This window comes from Erythrolamprus reginae, chromosome 1 (genome assembly GCF_031021105.1).
Source record: "Erythrolamprus reginae isolate rEryReg1 chromosome 1, rEryReg1.hap1, whole genome shotgun sequence".
NCBI lineage: Eukaryota > Metazoa > Chordata > Lepidosauria > Squamata > Dipsadidae > Erythrolamprus > Erythrolamprus reginae.
The window spans coordinates 424,546,225-424,560,795 of record NC_091950.1 but is presented as its reverse complement, the minus strand read 5'-3'; the positions used below and the strand labels follow the sequence as shown (position 1 = coordinate 424,560,795).

Sequence of the window (14,571 nt, the reverse complement as noted above, 5' to 3'; positions counted from 1 at the left end):
ATCTATCTATCTACCTACCTACCTTATCTATCTATCTATCTATCTATCTATCTATCTATCTATCTATCATCTATCTTATGTTATCTATCTATCATCTATGTCTGCCTATCTATCATCTATCTGCCTGCCTGCCTGCCTCTATCATGTATCTATCAATCATGTATCTGTCTGTCTGTCTAACCAACTATCATCTGAATAGAATAGAATAGAATTTTATTGGCCAACTGTGATTGGACACACAAGGAATTTGTCTTTGGTGCAGATGCTCTCAGCGTACATAAAAGAAAATAGACATTTGTCAAGAATCATGTGGTTCAAAACTTAATGATTATCATAGGGGTCAAATAAGCAATGAAGAAACAATCAATATTAATAAAAATCTTAGGATACAAGCAACAAGTTACCGTCATACAGTCCCAAGTGGGAGGAAAAAGGATGATAGGAATCATGAGAAAAACTAGTCGAAATAGAAGTGCAGATTTAGCAAAAAGTCTGACAGTGTTGATCTGTCTGTCTATCTATCATGTATCTATCAATCATGTATCTATCTGTTTGTCTGCCTGCCTGTCTGCTTCTCTGTCTCTATCATGTATCTATCAATCATATATTTGTCTGTCTGTCTGTCTGTCTGTCTGTCTGTCTGTCTGTCTGTCTGTCTGTCTGTCTGTCTGTCTGTCTGTCTGTCTGTCTGTCTGTCTATCTATCTATCTATCTATCTATCTATCTATCTATGCCAATAAAGAATTCTATTCTATCCATTCCATATTTCTTTTCTTTTCCTTTTCTTTTCTTTCCCTGTCCCGTCCTTTCTTCTCTCCGGCCCCTGCAAACTCCCCCTCCCGGGAGGGCGAGGCGTCTTCCTGGCTGCCTACCCCCACGGGCGCCCCTCCAGTCGAGGGCGGGCCCGGGCCGGCCGCCAAGCCAGCTGGACTTTGCCTCCCCTGCCCGGGTGTCGGAGGGCGGCGAAACCATGGCTGCCTCGACGGCGGACGGCGAGCTCTTCGACGCGGTGGTGCTGGGCGCCGGGATCCAGGGCTCCTGCGCTGCCCACCACTTGGCCAGCCGCCGGCTGAAGACCCTCCTGCTGGAGCAGGGTACCGCGGCGCTGCCCGGACGGACTCCCGCCTGCAAAGTTGCCCAGGCCAAGAAGGGGGGGCGAGGGAGGGAGGGAGGGGGCAGGGGGCTGAATCCCGGCTTTGCAAGCCGAGGAGGGGACGGGGAGGGGGTCGGCAGAATAGAATTAGAATAGAATGGAGTAGAATAGAATAGAATTAGAGTAGAATAGAACAGAACAGAACAGAATTCTTTATTGGCCAAGTGTGATTGGACACACAAGGAATTTGTCTTGGTGCAGATGCTCTCAGTGTACATAAAAGAAAAAGGTACATTTGTCAAGAATCATGAGGTCCAACACTTAATGATTGTCATAGGGGTCAAATAAGCAATGAAGAAACAATCAATATTAACAAAAATCTTAGGATACAAGCAACAAGTTACAGTCAAACAGTCATAAGTGAGAGGTAAAGGGTGATAGGAATGACTTAGTAAAAAGTTGACATAATTATTTGTTTAGCACAGTGATGGCGTTGGGCCCTCTTTTTGACTCGTGCAGTCTACTGGTCCTCAATGGAAGGCAGGTGGGCAGCCATTGTTTTTTCTGCAGTTCTGATTCTCCTCCAAAGTCTTGTTGGGTTGCAGAACCGAACCAAACAGTTGTAGAGGTGCAGATGACAGACTCAATGATTCCTCTGTAGAACTGGATCAGCAGCTCCTTGAGATTCCTGAGTTGGTGCAGAAAGAACATTCTTTGTTGTGCTTTTTTGATGACGTTTTTGATGTTAGAGGAAGAAGCCCACCTGGACCCCTCGCTCTTTCTCCCCGCAGTTCCCGCTGCCCCACACGCGTGGAAGCTCCCATGGCCAAAGCCGCGTCGCCCACAGCGCCTACCCACAAGACCTCTACGTGGCCCTGATGGCCAAAGCCGAGCAGCTCTGGACTCGCTTGGAAGCCGAGTCTGGCACTCAACTGCACAGGTGACTCTCCCCGTGGGGACCTCAAAGGGCGGTGGGGTTGCACTGGATGACCTCTAGGGTCCCTCTATGACTACGCCCCGCTTTGCACATTGCTGGACAGGCCCAAAGACGCCGATCCAGAAAGACGGTTTTATTTATTTTATTTATTAATTGGATTTTTAGGCCACCCCTCTCTGAAGACTCGGGGCGGCTTACAACACATTAAATACAACACATTAAATACAACACATAAAATACAACACATAAAATACAACACATATGCCCCACCGAGGCCTCAGAGAAGGGGGGGGCATACAAATCTAATAACTGACTGACTAACTAGATGATAGATAGATAGATAGATAGATAGATAGATAGATAGATAGATAAATGATAGATAGATAAATGATAGATAGATAGACGATAGATAGATAGACAGATAGACATAGATAGATAGATAGATAGATAGATAGATAGATAGATAGATAGATAGATAGATGATAGATAGATAGATAGATAGATAGATAGATAGATAGATGGATGATAGATAGATAGATAGATAGATAGATAGATAGATGATAGATAGATAGATAGATAGATAGATAAATGATAGATAGATAGATGATAGATAGATAGATAGACAGATAGATGATAGATAGATAGATAGATAAATGATAGATAGATAGATAGATAGATAGATGATAGATAGATAGATAGATAGATAGATAGATAGATGATAGATAGATAGATAGATGATAGATAGATAGATGATAGATAGATAGATAGATAGATGATAGATAGATATATATAGATATATATAGATAAATGATAGATAGATAGATGATAGATAGATAGATGATAGATAGATAGATAGATAGATAGATAGATAGATAGATAGATAGATAGATAGATAGATAGATAGTGTTGTGATTCCGTCTGAGGCTCCTCAGGGAACGGCTGAACCTCTGCCGGCTCCATGCTCAGAGGGGGAGGATGAGGAACAGGAGGAGGAGGCCCAAGCAGACGGGGAGGAGGAATATCAGGCCGAGGGAGAGGGAGAACAGCCTGAGTCCCCCGGGGTGGAGCTCTCCCCAGCAAGCAGCCTGGAAAATGCACAAGCCATCATCAATCTCAGGCAGAGAAGAGCAGCACAACGAAGGGGACAATTAGCCAGGTATTTCCAGTCCTAAATAGGCAACAGCTGGGTTTGGGTGTGGTTCTCCCCAGAAAGGCTGAAAAGGCAGACCCACCCTTCCTGTATTGTGGAGTATTATCTTTGGGAGTCCTGGGACCTGGCTGTGATCTTTGGCGTTTCTGACTCTGGCTTGTGGCCCTGAAGGCTGAAACCTTGGGGGGAAAGACGTGGGTCTTATTCTCTACAGTGGTGTGTGTGCCAGCAAGAAGTCTGCTGTATTGTCTGGCCGTCAGGACTCTGCTGTGAAGCCTCATAGCCTGTCTGTTGGGAAGAACAGGTTTTTCTCTGTGTTTGTTTTTCCAACTATAAAGTGCCTTTGCTTTTACCAGCGTGTCTGGCTGCTTTTTCCAGTTGGTGTTGAAGTCTGGGGGCACCCAGACAGAACAGATATAGATAGATAGATAGATAGATAGATAGATAGATAGATAGATAGATAGATAGATAGATTAGATAGATGATAGATAGATAGATAGACAGAATAGATAGATAGAGAGAGAGAGAGAGAGAAGAGAGAGAGAGATAAAGAAAGATAGAGAGACAGACAGACAAATAGATAGATAGAAAGGTAGAAAGGTAGGTAGGCAGATAGACAGAAAGAAAGAATAGATAGATAGATAGAAAGAATAGATAGAGAGATAGATAGAGAGATAGATAGAAAGAATAGATAGATAGATAGAGAGAGAGAGATAAAGAAAGAGAGAGAGAGAGAGAGAGACAAATAGATAGATAGAAAGGTAGGTAGGCAGATAGACAGAAAGAAAGAAAGAGAAAGAAAGAAAGAGAAAGAAGAAAGAAGAAAGAAAGGTAGATAAATGTATGTTAAAGCATATAAAACCCGAAGGCGACAACTGAAACCTGGTGCCAATCTTTGTGAAGGGGGCCTCCTATGTCCCACCTCTGAGGATGGGGTGGGCGGAAGACTTGCGTGTGAATGGGAGAACTCAGGGACCTCTGTGTATGGGTGTGTGTAGTTGCCCAATGCACACAGCCGTGGCTAAAGCAGGAGGTTTGGGGCAGGGCCACCTCCCAGCCTTTCAAAGTGTAACTGAGCCAGGGACCGTGGCGTGGGCCAAAGGGGATTCCACCTGACCTGGCAATGCCAGTCACGGGATCCCTCCCCCCCCCCCCCTGTGGTCGCTGACATGTGTTGGAGTCATGTTGCAAGCAGGAACAAATCGTGCCAGGATTTTTTTTGTCGAAGATGAGCTTTGCTTGTGGTTAATGTGTTTCCTGGTCAGGTCAAAGAACATCTGCAAGAAAGCCACCAGGTCAGAGAGCACCAAAGACCCCAGTCTTTCTCTGCCTCTTCCTCTTATAATAATAATAATAATAATAAGAATAATAATACTAATACTAATAATAATAATAATAACAACAACAACAACAACAACAACAACAATTACAATTTATTAGATTTGTATGCCACCCCTCTCTGAGAACTCAGGGCAGCTCACAACAACAATAATATACAAATCCAATGCCTCTTGCCCCCAACAATCTGGGTCCTCATTTGACCCACTTCGGAAGGACGGAAGGCTGAGTCAACCTGGAACCAGTGGTGAGATTTGAACTGCTGAACTATAGGTAGCAGTTAGCTGAAGGAACCTGCAGGGCTGCACTCTAACTACTGCAACCCCAGCTCCCTCCCTCCATTCCTTCTTTCCTCCCTTCCTTCCTTCCTGCTCTGTCTCTCTCTCTTTGTCTCTGCTCTGTCTCTCTCTCTCTCTTTCTTTCTCACTTTCTTTGTCTCTTTTTCTTTCTTTCTTTCTTTCTTTCTTTCTCTCTCTCTCTTTCTTTCTTCTGTCTCTATCTCTTTGACTCTGTCTCTGTCTCTCTCTTTCTTTCTTTCTTTCTCTCTTTCTCACTTTCTTCTTTCTTTCTTTGACTCTTTCTCTTTCTTTCTCTGTCTCTGTCTCTTTCTTTCTCTCTTTCTCACTTTCTTCTTTCTTTCTTTGACTCTTTTTCTTTCTTTCTTTCTTTCTCTCTCTCTCTTTCTTTCTTCTGTCTCTATCTCTTTGACTCTGTCTCTGTCTCTCTCTTTCTTTCTTTCTCTCTTTCTCACTTTCTTCTTTCTTTCTTTGACTCTTTCTCTTTCTTTCTCTGTCTCTGTCTCTTTCTTTCTCTCTTTCTCACTTTCTTCTTTCTTTCTTTGACTCTTTTTCTTTCTCTCTTTCTTTCTCTCTCTCTTCTGTCTCCATCTCTTTGTCTCTGTCTCGGTCTCTCTCTTTCTTTCTCTCTTTCTCACTTTCTTATTTCTTTCTTTGACTCTTTTTCTTTCTTTCTTTCTTTCTTTCTCTCTTTCTCACTTTCTTTGTCTCTTTCTTTCTTTCTCTCTCTCTCTCTCTCTCTCTCTCTTTCTTTCTTCTCTCTCTCTCTCTTTCTTTCTTTATTGCAATAGCAATAGCGCTTAGACTTAACCACTGCCCGGCTTCTTCCCCGTCCTGCAGCCTAGGGGCACCAGACTAGGCACCTGCCCTAACCGCCCTTCCTCTGCCACAGGCCGATGCCCGTCCTGGTGGTGGGACATCCGGAGAACGCCGAGTTCCAGAGCTACAGACGGGCAATGGAGCGCCACCACTTGCCCTGCGAAATCCTGACCCCCCAGGAGTTGGCCAGGACGTTCCCAGGGTTCCGCCCGTACGGTGGGTTGGGTGGGTGGGTGGGTGGGTGGGTGGGTAGGTGGGTAGGTGGGTAGGTGGGTAGATAGATAAGATAGATAGATAGACAGACAGACAGACAGACAGATAGACAGACAGGTGGGTAGATAGACAGAGAGAAAGAAAGAGAGATAGGGTGGGTAAGAAGGTAGGTAGTTATGTAGATAAAGAGATGGATGGGTAGATGGATGGATGTAGGGCGAGAAAAGAGATTGGCAGATCAATCGATAGATATAGATAAATAGATCGATTAATACTTCTTTTTTTCTCTTTTTAATTATAATGATGACTTCTAATTTGAGCGGAGCGACTGTAGCTCCACTAAATGTTCTAGGTTATGTTTGTTTTTGAAAATTAATAAAATATATTTTTTTTAAAGATAGATAGATCGATTAATAGATATAGATAGATAGATAGATAGATATAGATAGATAGATAGATAGATGATAGATAGATAGATAGATGATAGATAGATAGATGATAGATAGATAGATAGATAGATAGATAGATAGATAGATAGATAGATAGATAGATAGATAGATAGATAGATAGATAGATGGATGGATAGATATTGATAGATAGTTAGATGACAGACAGATATGATTCGTAGGTAGGTAGGTAGATAGATAGATAGATAGAGACAGAGACAGAAACAGACAGACAGAGAGAGAGAGATGAGAGAGAGAGAGAGAGTGATAGGTAAAGACAGAGGGACAAATAAATTGATAGATGGACAGAGAGACAGGAAGCCAGGTGGACAGCTGAAGGACGGATGGAGAGAAGATAGAGAGAGAGAGATGAGAGAGATATTGTGTGTGATATTCATACATACATAGATACATGGGGGAAAGAGAGATAGAAACAGGTGGAGCACACAGACAAATGGATGGATGGATGAACCGATGGGCAGGCAGGCAGACAACCGTCAGACGGATGGGTGGACAAGCAGGCAGATAGATAAACGGGTGGACGGATGGACAGGCAGCCAGGCAAACAGGCAAATGGATGGACGGGTGGGTGGGTGGACCACCAGAGAAACCTATAGGCAACCAGGCAGACAGTCCATCCCAGGGAGGAAGGGGGCCACCCCCTCCCATTCCCAGAGGCCCCCCTTCCCTTTGAAATCAATATTTTCCCTCCCACCCACCCATCACTCCCCCAGGAGAGAAAAGGGCCATTTCTTTTATTTGGTTTTATTATCTCAGTGGGTTCTTTTATGCCCGAGGGGGCTTCCAGAGGCAGAAGGGAAACAAGCCCAAATCAAAACACCACAATAAAACCTCGCAGGGCCATTTAAGGAGGAGGAGGAAGAGGAGGAAGAAAGTGAAATGAAAAGTCTTTCAGCCGAGAGGCCCAGAAAACCCACAAGCAAATGTCGCCTGGAGCTGAAGGGCTTTTATGCCTTGAGGGCTGGGGAGGAGGGGGCGACTCCCACCCAGCAGCAATTTCCCAGCCTTCTCAAGGGGGAGGATTCCAACTCCCATAATCCCCATACAGGTGACTCTTCCGGGGGTAGTTTGAGCTCTACCAGGGTTGGGTAAAATGGGGAAGGAAGGAAGGAAAGAAGGGAGGGAGGGAGGGAGAGAAGGGAGGGAGAAACTAAAAAAGAAAAGGAAGAGAAAGAAAGGAAAGAATAAAGAAAGAAAGGAATTGAGGGAGGGAGGGAAATAAGGAAGAGAAGGAATGAAGAAACTAAGAAAGAAAAGGAAGAGAAAGAAAGAAAGAAAGAAAGAAAGAAAGAAAGGAATTGAGGGAGGGAGGGAAATAAGGAAGAGAAGGAAAGAAGGAACTAAGAAGGAAAAGAAAGAGAAAGAAAGGAAAAAAGAGAAGGAAGGACAAAGAAAGAAAGGAGGGAAGGAAGAAAGAAAGAAAGAAAGGGGAGGAAGGAAGAAAGAAAAAAAGGAAGAAAGAAAGAAAGGAAGGAAGGAAGGAAGAAAAAAGGAAGGAAGGAAGGAAGGTGAGGGCTATTGGACTGACCTCTTTTTGGCTTCTCCCCCTCCCTCCAAGGACCTCTTCCAGAGGCAGGGGGGCCTCCTCAGGGATGGTGAGAAGGTCCTCCAGATCCTTCCGGGATCAGTGCTCACCATCACCACCAGCCGAGGGAAGTACCAGGCCAAGCGCCTAGTGATCACAGCCGGGGCCTGGACCAATCAGCTCCTGGCTCCCTTGGGACTCCAGCTGCCTCTTCAGGTAAGCAGGTGGAGGTGGGGGTCTCCTATTCAGTGTTACCTCTAATTTTGGGTGGTGGGCGGAAAAGTATAGTGTCTGAGCGGTAGCCCCTTCGGGACTGGGCGGCACAGAAATAATAAACAAACAAACAAATAAACAACCCACCCTGTTTTGCCTCAGAGAATTTCAAAATAAAATACTGTACTGTGTGTCTATAACAGTGAGCTCATAATAGGGCAACTCTATCAATATCAAAATGCCACTTAAATAGTTGAGCTAGTTTCAAAGTAGATTTTGATTTTCTTTCTCTCTTCCTTACTCCCATTCTTTTTCTTTCTCTTTTCCTTCCTCTCCTTTTTCTATCTGTTTCTCTCTCTTCCTCTCTCTCCTTCCCTCTCTCTCTTTCCCTCTCGGCTTCTGGGCAGGTTTGGAAAACTCTGAGTTGATGATGATTTTTAAGTGAGCGATTGCTCACTGCTCAGCTTAGAGGGAACTATGCTCCTATTTATTTAATTATTAAATTAAATTAACTGCCACTGGGGCAAACTGGCAGAGTTAGTCCAGCTGGCCTTGCCAAGGTCCTTCCCTTTGGTGCCGGGCTGACCTGCTCCAAAAGCCCACAAAGTGCCCAGCTGGGGAGCTGCCCCACCTTTCTAATCCCCATTTCCTCTTTCAGCCATTGCGCGTCCGAGTTTGCTACCTGCAGGGGATGGTGCCCGGTCCCCAGGGTCTGCTTGGGTACCCTCCGTGCTTCCTGGGCATCGGCCTCAACCGAGATGACCAGCACTTCTACGGCTTGCAGTCTGGCGAGTACCCGGATCTGATTAAGGTGAGCGTTCTGCCCCAGCGCTGAGCCCCCACTTAAGAAATAAGTCTATACACAGTGAAATGCTGCACAAAAATTTACTACCACACTGTGGGTGTGGCTTATTTTGTGGGTGTGGCTTGCCAGCCATGTGACCAGGTGGGAGTGGCTTGACAATCATGTGACCAGGGTGGCTTAAAGGTCATGTGACTGGCTTAAAGGTGGCCAACTTGAGGTCACTCACATCAAGGGTTTGGGGTTTGGATTAGGGCGCCTGGCCGCTCCTCACCTCAAAGAGATACAATTTCCCTGTCTATTTACTATATATTGTGAGTGACATAGGGGAAGGTTTGGTAGGGAAGGTTTGCCTATTTGCCGATGACTCTAAAGTGTGCAATAGGGTTGATATTCCTGGAGGCATCTGTAATATGGCAAATGATTTAGTTTTACTAGATAAATGGTCAAAGCAATGGAAACTGCAGTTTAATGTTTCCAAATGTAAAATAATGCACTTGGGGAAAAGGAATCCTCAATCGGAGTATTGTATTGGCAGTTCTGTGCTAGCAAAAACTTCAGAAGAGAAGGATTTAGGGGTAGTGATTTCTGACACCCCCACCTCCTCTTTCTCCTCCTCCTCCCCCCTCCCTTTTTGCATACCCCATTCACTACATTGGTGATGTTATTTAGTTTGGTCGTGAAACATCTGCAAGAGAAGAGCCGAGCTCGGAGACACACACACCCCGGACCGGTTGACCCTTTATCTGTTTCCCTCCAGGTCTGCTACCACCATGGCTCCCCCACAGACCCCGACAAGCCCAACCAGGAGGGTGGGGGGGTCTCTCCAGTGCCGGACCTCCAACGCCTGCAGGATTTTGTGAGCAAGTACCTGCCGGAACTGGATCCGGAGCCTGCAGTCCAAGAATGGTGCTTGTACACGGTAAGAAGGGGGCGGCCTGGGAGGGAGACCCCCCCACCAGACCTCCTCATCTCTCCCTTGAATCCAGGGGCCCCTCCAAGGCTCCTCTTTTACAGCCCCCTCCCATACTCCCCTAAGCCTGCAAAGAGGCATAGCGATCAGTTGATCTTTAACAGGAAACAATTGCAAACCATGAAAACTTTTTCAGTAATCAATAGCACAGATGGGTTTGCCTCCCAGGCCGCATGGCTGTGTGCACATCGCCCATCACATGGGCACAGGTTTCTCATTTCCCCCCCTTATCTCCCCTCCAGAACACTCCAGAGACTCAAATAATAAATCACTCCCCCAATACATCTCTTTGATCTCCAATCTCTATTTACCATGACTCACGCTGAATTGGCAGAAAGCCAGAAGACACAGTTTTCAGTTTCTTCATTTGTAAAACAGAGAAATAGTCTGTGGGGCGTGAAGACACTGTTTAGCAAATGTTTAATTTATAGAGTTATGGGAAAGTCTTTGTCCTTTTTGTCTTCTTCCTCTCTTTCTAATATGAAATTGCTCGAATAGAAAATTTATAATTTACTGAGTTAATAATTATAATAATAATAATAATTTATTAGATTTGTATGCCGCCCCTCTCCGAAGACTATGAAGACTTAAAGAATTGATGTAGGATGAGAATATGAAGACTAACTGGAAATGTAAAATGATCATGAATATAAGAATAGAATAGAATAGAATAGAATAGAATAGAATTTTATTGGCTGTGTGATTGGACACACAGGGAATTTGTCTTGGTACAGATGCTCTCAGCGTACATAAAAGAAAAAGATTTATTTATTTATTTATTTATTCATTCATTCATTCATTTATTTATTTATTGGATTTGTATGCTGCCCCTCTCCGTAGACTTGGGGCGGCTAACAACGATAAAAACAACATGTGACACTCCAATCTAACACTAAAATAACTAAAAAAAACCTTATTGTAAAAACCAAACATACATACAGACAGACATACCATGCGTAAATTGTAAAGGCCTAGGGGGAAAGAATATCGCAGTTCCCCCATGCCTGATGGCAGAGGTGGGTTTTAAGAAGTTTACGAAAGGCAAGGAGGGTGGGGGCAATTCTAATCTCTGGGGGGAGTTGGTTCCAAAGGGCCGGGGCCGCCACAGAGAAGGCTCTTCCCCTGGGTCCCGCTAAACGACATTGTTTAGTTGATGGGACCTGGAGAAGGCCCACTCTGTGGGACCTAACTGGTCGCTTTGGATTTGTGCAGCAGAAGGCGGTCCTGGAGATAATCTGGTCCGGTGCCTGTCGAACCATGCTTCAATTATAGAAAAATATTGTTGAGGCATTTAGTTACGTTATGAGAGAGAAGAAAATAAAACAAATATGGAAAAAAGAGACAGGATAAGGGGAGGGAGCAATAGGCCTAGAAATTAGGAAGACTTTGCCTCCCAGTCCGCATGGCTGGCACATGGGTGCACCACGTGGGCACAGGTTTCTCATTCCCACCCCCCATCTCCCCCCCAGAACACTCCAGACAGGGACTTCATCCTGGACCGACACCCCCGCTTTGAAAACATTGTCATCGGAGCCGGGTTTTCAGGTAAAGGGGGCGACGGGGGAGTGGGAGGGTGGGAGAAGAAAAAGGAAGGAAAGGGTCACTAAAAGGGATCCAGATCTCCTGGGGTCTTTATCTTCAGGAGCTAGTCGCCAGGAGAGCCTCCCTGTTCAAGCACAGTCTACCTTTAGGCAAGAGCTTGCAAATTAAGGAGAAACTTCCCAGCGGTGAAGATCATTAACCGGTGGAACAGCCTGCCACCAGAAGTCGTGGGAGCTCCATCACTGGGGGTTTTTAAGAAGAGACTGGGCAGTCACTTGTCTGAAATGGTATAGGGTCACTTGCTTGAGCCCGGGGATGGGCTAGAAAACCTCCAAAGTCCCTACCAGCTTCTATTCTATTCTATCCTATCCTATCCTATTCTATTTTTATTCTATTCTATTTTCTATTCTATTGTTCTGCTTCCTATTCTATTCTATTCTATTCTAATCTATTATTCTTCCTATTCTATTCTATTCTATTGTTCTTATTCTATTTCATTCTATTCAAGTGAGTTATGTCCCATTTTACGACCTTGATTGCAACATACAATAATAATTTTACAAGCCTGTCTTTGTCTTACATGTCAGACTGATGCAGTAAGCTCTGTGATAGTTTGATGGATTTGTAAGCTGTAAAATACGGTATGTATTTTACAGCTTACAAATCCATCAAACTATCACAGAGTTTACTGCATCAGTCCCAGTGAATCAGCAGAAAGAACAGAGAGAGCTTAGAGAGAGAATCGTGCTTTCTGGCTCCCTCTTATGGCCAGTTGCAACATTACCTCTTAAAGCTACAATATTTCAATACAAACAAACACTCATGGTTAGCTTGTTTATATATTGCCAACCCAACTGTACTAACAGATCCCAATGACCCCAGGGCACGGCAACTGTCAAAAATACCAAGGTCTTGAATTTTTTAATCACATGACTGTAGCGTCATGTCATTTTTTTTCCAGCACCGTTGTAACTTCGAGCAGTGAATAGGCAGAAGTTGAGGACTACAAGAAAATGCAAAAGAAACAAAACAGAGAACGACGCATCATCCGTTTCTCTCTTTTGTCTCTTCCGCAGGCCACGGGTTCAAGTTTGGCCCGGTCGTGGGAAAGATCCTGTGTGAATTGAGCCTGGGGGAGCAGCCCACCTACGACCTCTCCCCCTTTCGGCTCGGCCGCTTCCGGGAGCCCCCCAAAGCCAACTTGTGATCTCCAGGTGGGTGAGGAGAAAACGTTTCACCACAATCCATCTGAACTGGCTCCATGACTTGATCTCTGCATTTTGCCAAGATCTTAAGAGGTCCTGGGAGAGAGCAAAGCTTTCTGGGGGTGGGAAAGGAAGGGCTCCTTGAATGATGTGCCCAGAGAGGGGAGCTTTCTATTAAATGTACTGTATTTTTCGGTGTATAAGATGCACCTTTTTCCTCCCTAGAAGAGGCTGATAATTTGGGTGCTGAAGGCAAACTGCCCTCCCCCAGTGGGTCGACCTCTAGGGAGGCACAGAATGCCATGATTGCCACATCAGAATGAAGTGACAGAGAGAAAGTTTTCTCAATGAGACGACCTCGAATGTAACAAGATCTCTCCTTTTATTGTATTTCACTTTTCCTGACATGTGGTACAGAATAACCAATCCGCGAATGCCACATACATTAAGCCATCCCCCCACTACCATTCAGTCTTGCACCATATAAGGCAATCTCCTTGTGACTTCCCTATAGGTAATTAACGGAAGCTCCATTCTTTGCCTTTTCCTGGATTGTGTGTTTAAAGGAATGAGAGTAAGGCATATATTTCCTTATATGGAAGTTAGCTATAGGTTTTCTTCATGCTGTATTTCCACATGGTCATGAATTCTGCAGCTTCTTACTCAGCCTGGATTTTGCTGCTTTTTATAGAGGAAGAATAAGGTTTTATACAGCACCCATTTGGGCTAAAACATCACTCTTCAGCAATATTCCATTCCAAATTTCAGTGCCTATAAACCTATGATTACAACAGGGTGCGTTTTATACTGTGAATGTAGCTTTCCCGCCCCCCTCAACCCTAACTAACTGCTAACAATCTTCCCAGCTCTTACCTTGCAGGCTCTTTCACTGTTTCTCTCTGTGAAGAATGTTTTCCAAGCCCTAAGTCTTTGCAGGTTTTTTTTCATTACTGTAACTTGCTCCGAGTAAGTTTCTTTCCAGCCCTAAACAGGTGCTAACAATATTCCCAGCTCTTACAGCCTGCAAGCTCTTTCATTGTTACTCTCTGCAAAGAAGAATGTTTTCTAAGCCCTAAATCTTTGCAGGGTTTTTTTCCCCATTGCTCTACTTGCTCCGAATGTTTCTTTCCAGGTGCTAATGATGTTCCCAGCTCTTACTGGCTTGCAAGCTCTTGCATTGTTACTCTTTCTGAATTAGGTTTTTTTAAGCCCTTAACTAGGGCATAAAATAATGTGTTGAAGCTGACCAGACTAAGGACACTAGCCAGATGAATACCTGGTAAGCAGATTCTTTTCCCTATTTTCCTCCCCCAAAAGTAAGGTGCGTCTTATATTCCAGTGCATCTTATACTCTGAAAAATACGGTATGCCTATTGTTTGAATGGGAATGAGTGATTTTTAATGTTACTAGGGTTTTAGAGTAATTAGTTAAGTTAATTGGATTTTGGAGATTTATACTGTATGCTGTTTCTTTTATATGTTGTAAGCCGCTCCAAGTCCCCGGAGAGGGGTGGCATATAAATCCAATCAATCAATAATTAAAAATAAAATAAATGCCTTGGTTAAATGGCTTTTCACTTGTCTGTCAATCTCGAAGACATTTACAGGCAGTCCTCGCGAGACAATAATTCATTTAGTGACCGTTCTAAGTTACACCATGTTTTGCACTTATGACCATTGTGGTCACATGATCGAAATTCAGACACTTGGCAAGAAATGTCCACAAGAAAACCACCAAGCTCAGAGAGCACCAAGGACCCCACAGTCATCTTCCTCCTCCTCCTCCTCCTCTTTGCAAACCCCCTTCCCTTCAACCATGGATGATGTTACCTACTCAGGTCATGAAACGTCTGCAATCTCCACCCCATGTCCAATCAACGAAGCAGTGGAAGTGATGTGCTGGTGCCTGGAGGCTGTTGGGGTCTGGATGGGGGTCAACAGACTCAAACTCAACCCTGATAAGACGGAGTGGCTGTGGGTTTTGCCTCCCAAGGACAA

General features: G+C 44.4%; 1 protein-coding gene across 1 annotated transcript; it reads left to right on the top strand.

The window, feature by feature from the left end:
- Window positions 1-953: 953 nt before the first annotated feature.
- On the top strand, window positions 954-14,140 carry PIPOX (pipecolic acid and sarcosine oxidase). The gene is made up of 9 exons (XM_070731547.1): window positions 954-1,093; window positions 1,885-2,033; window positions 5,707-5,858; window positions 7,152-7,396; window positions 7,548-8,054; window positions 8,710-8,862; window positions 9,614-9,775; window positions 11,296-11,371; window positions 12,445-14,140. The coding sequence occupies exons 1-9, from the start codon at window positions 971-973 to the stop codon at window positions 12,573-12,575; spliced, it is 1,698 nt and encodes a 565-aa protein (XP_070587648.1). The 5' UTR covers window positions 954-970; the 3' UTR covers window positions 12,576-14,140.
- Window positions 14,141-14,571: the final 431 nt, after the last annotated feature.

Coding starts and splice junctions, on each gene's coding strand:
- PIPOX (XM_070731547.1), top strand. CDS start 971: ATGGCTGCCTCGACGGCGGACGGCGAGCTCTTCGACGCGGTGGTGCTG. Junction 1,094..1,884: donor AGACCCTCCTGCTGGAGCAG/GGTACCGCGGCG, acceptor TTCTCCCCGCAG/TTCCCGCTGCCCCACACGCG. Junction 8,863..9,613: donor AGTACCCGGATCTGATTAAG/GTGAGCGTTCTG, acceptor GTTTCCCTCCAG/GTCTGCTACCACCATGGCTC.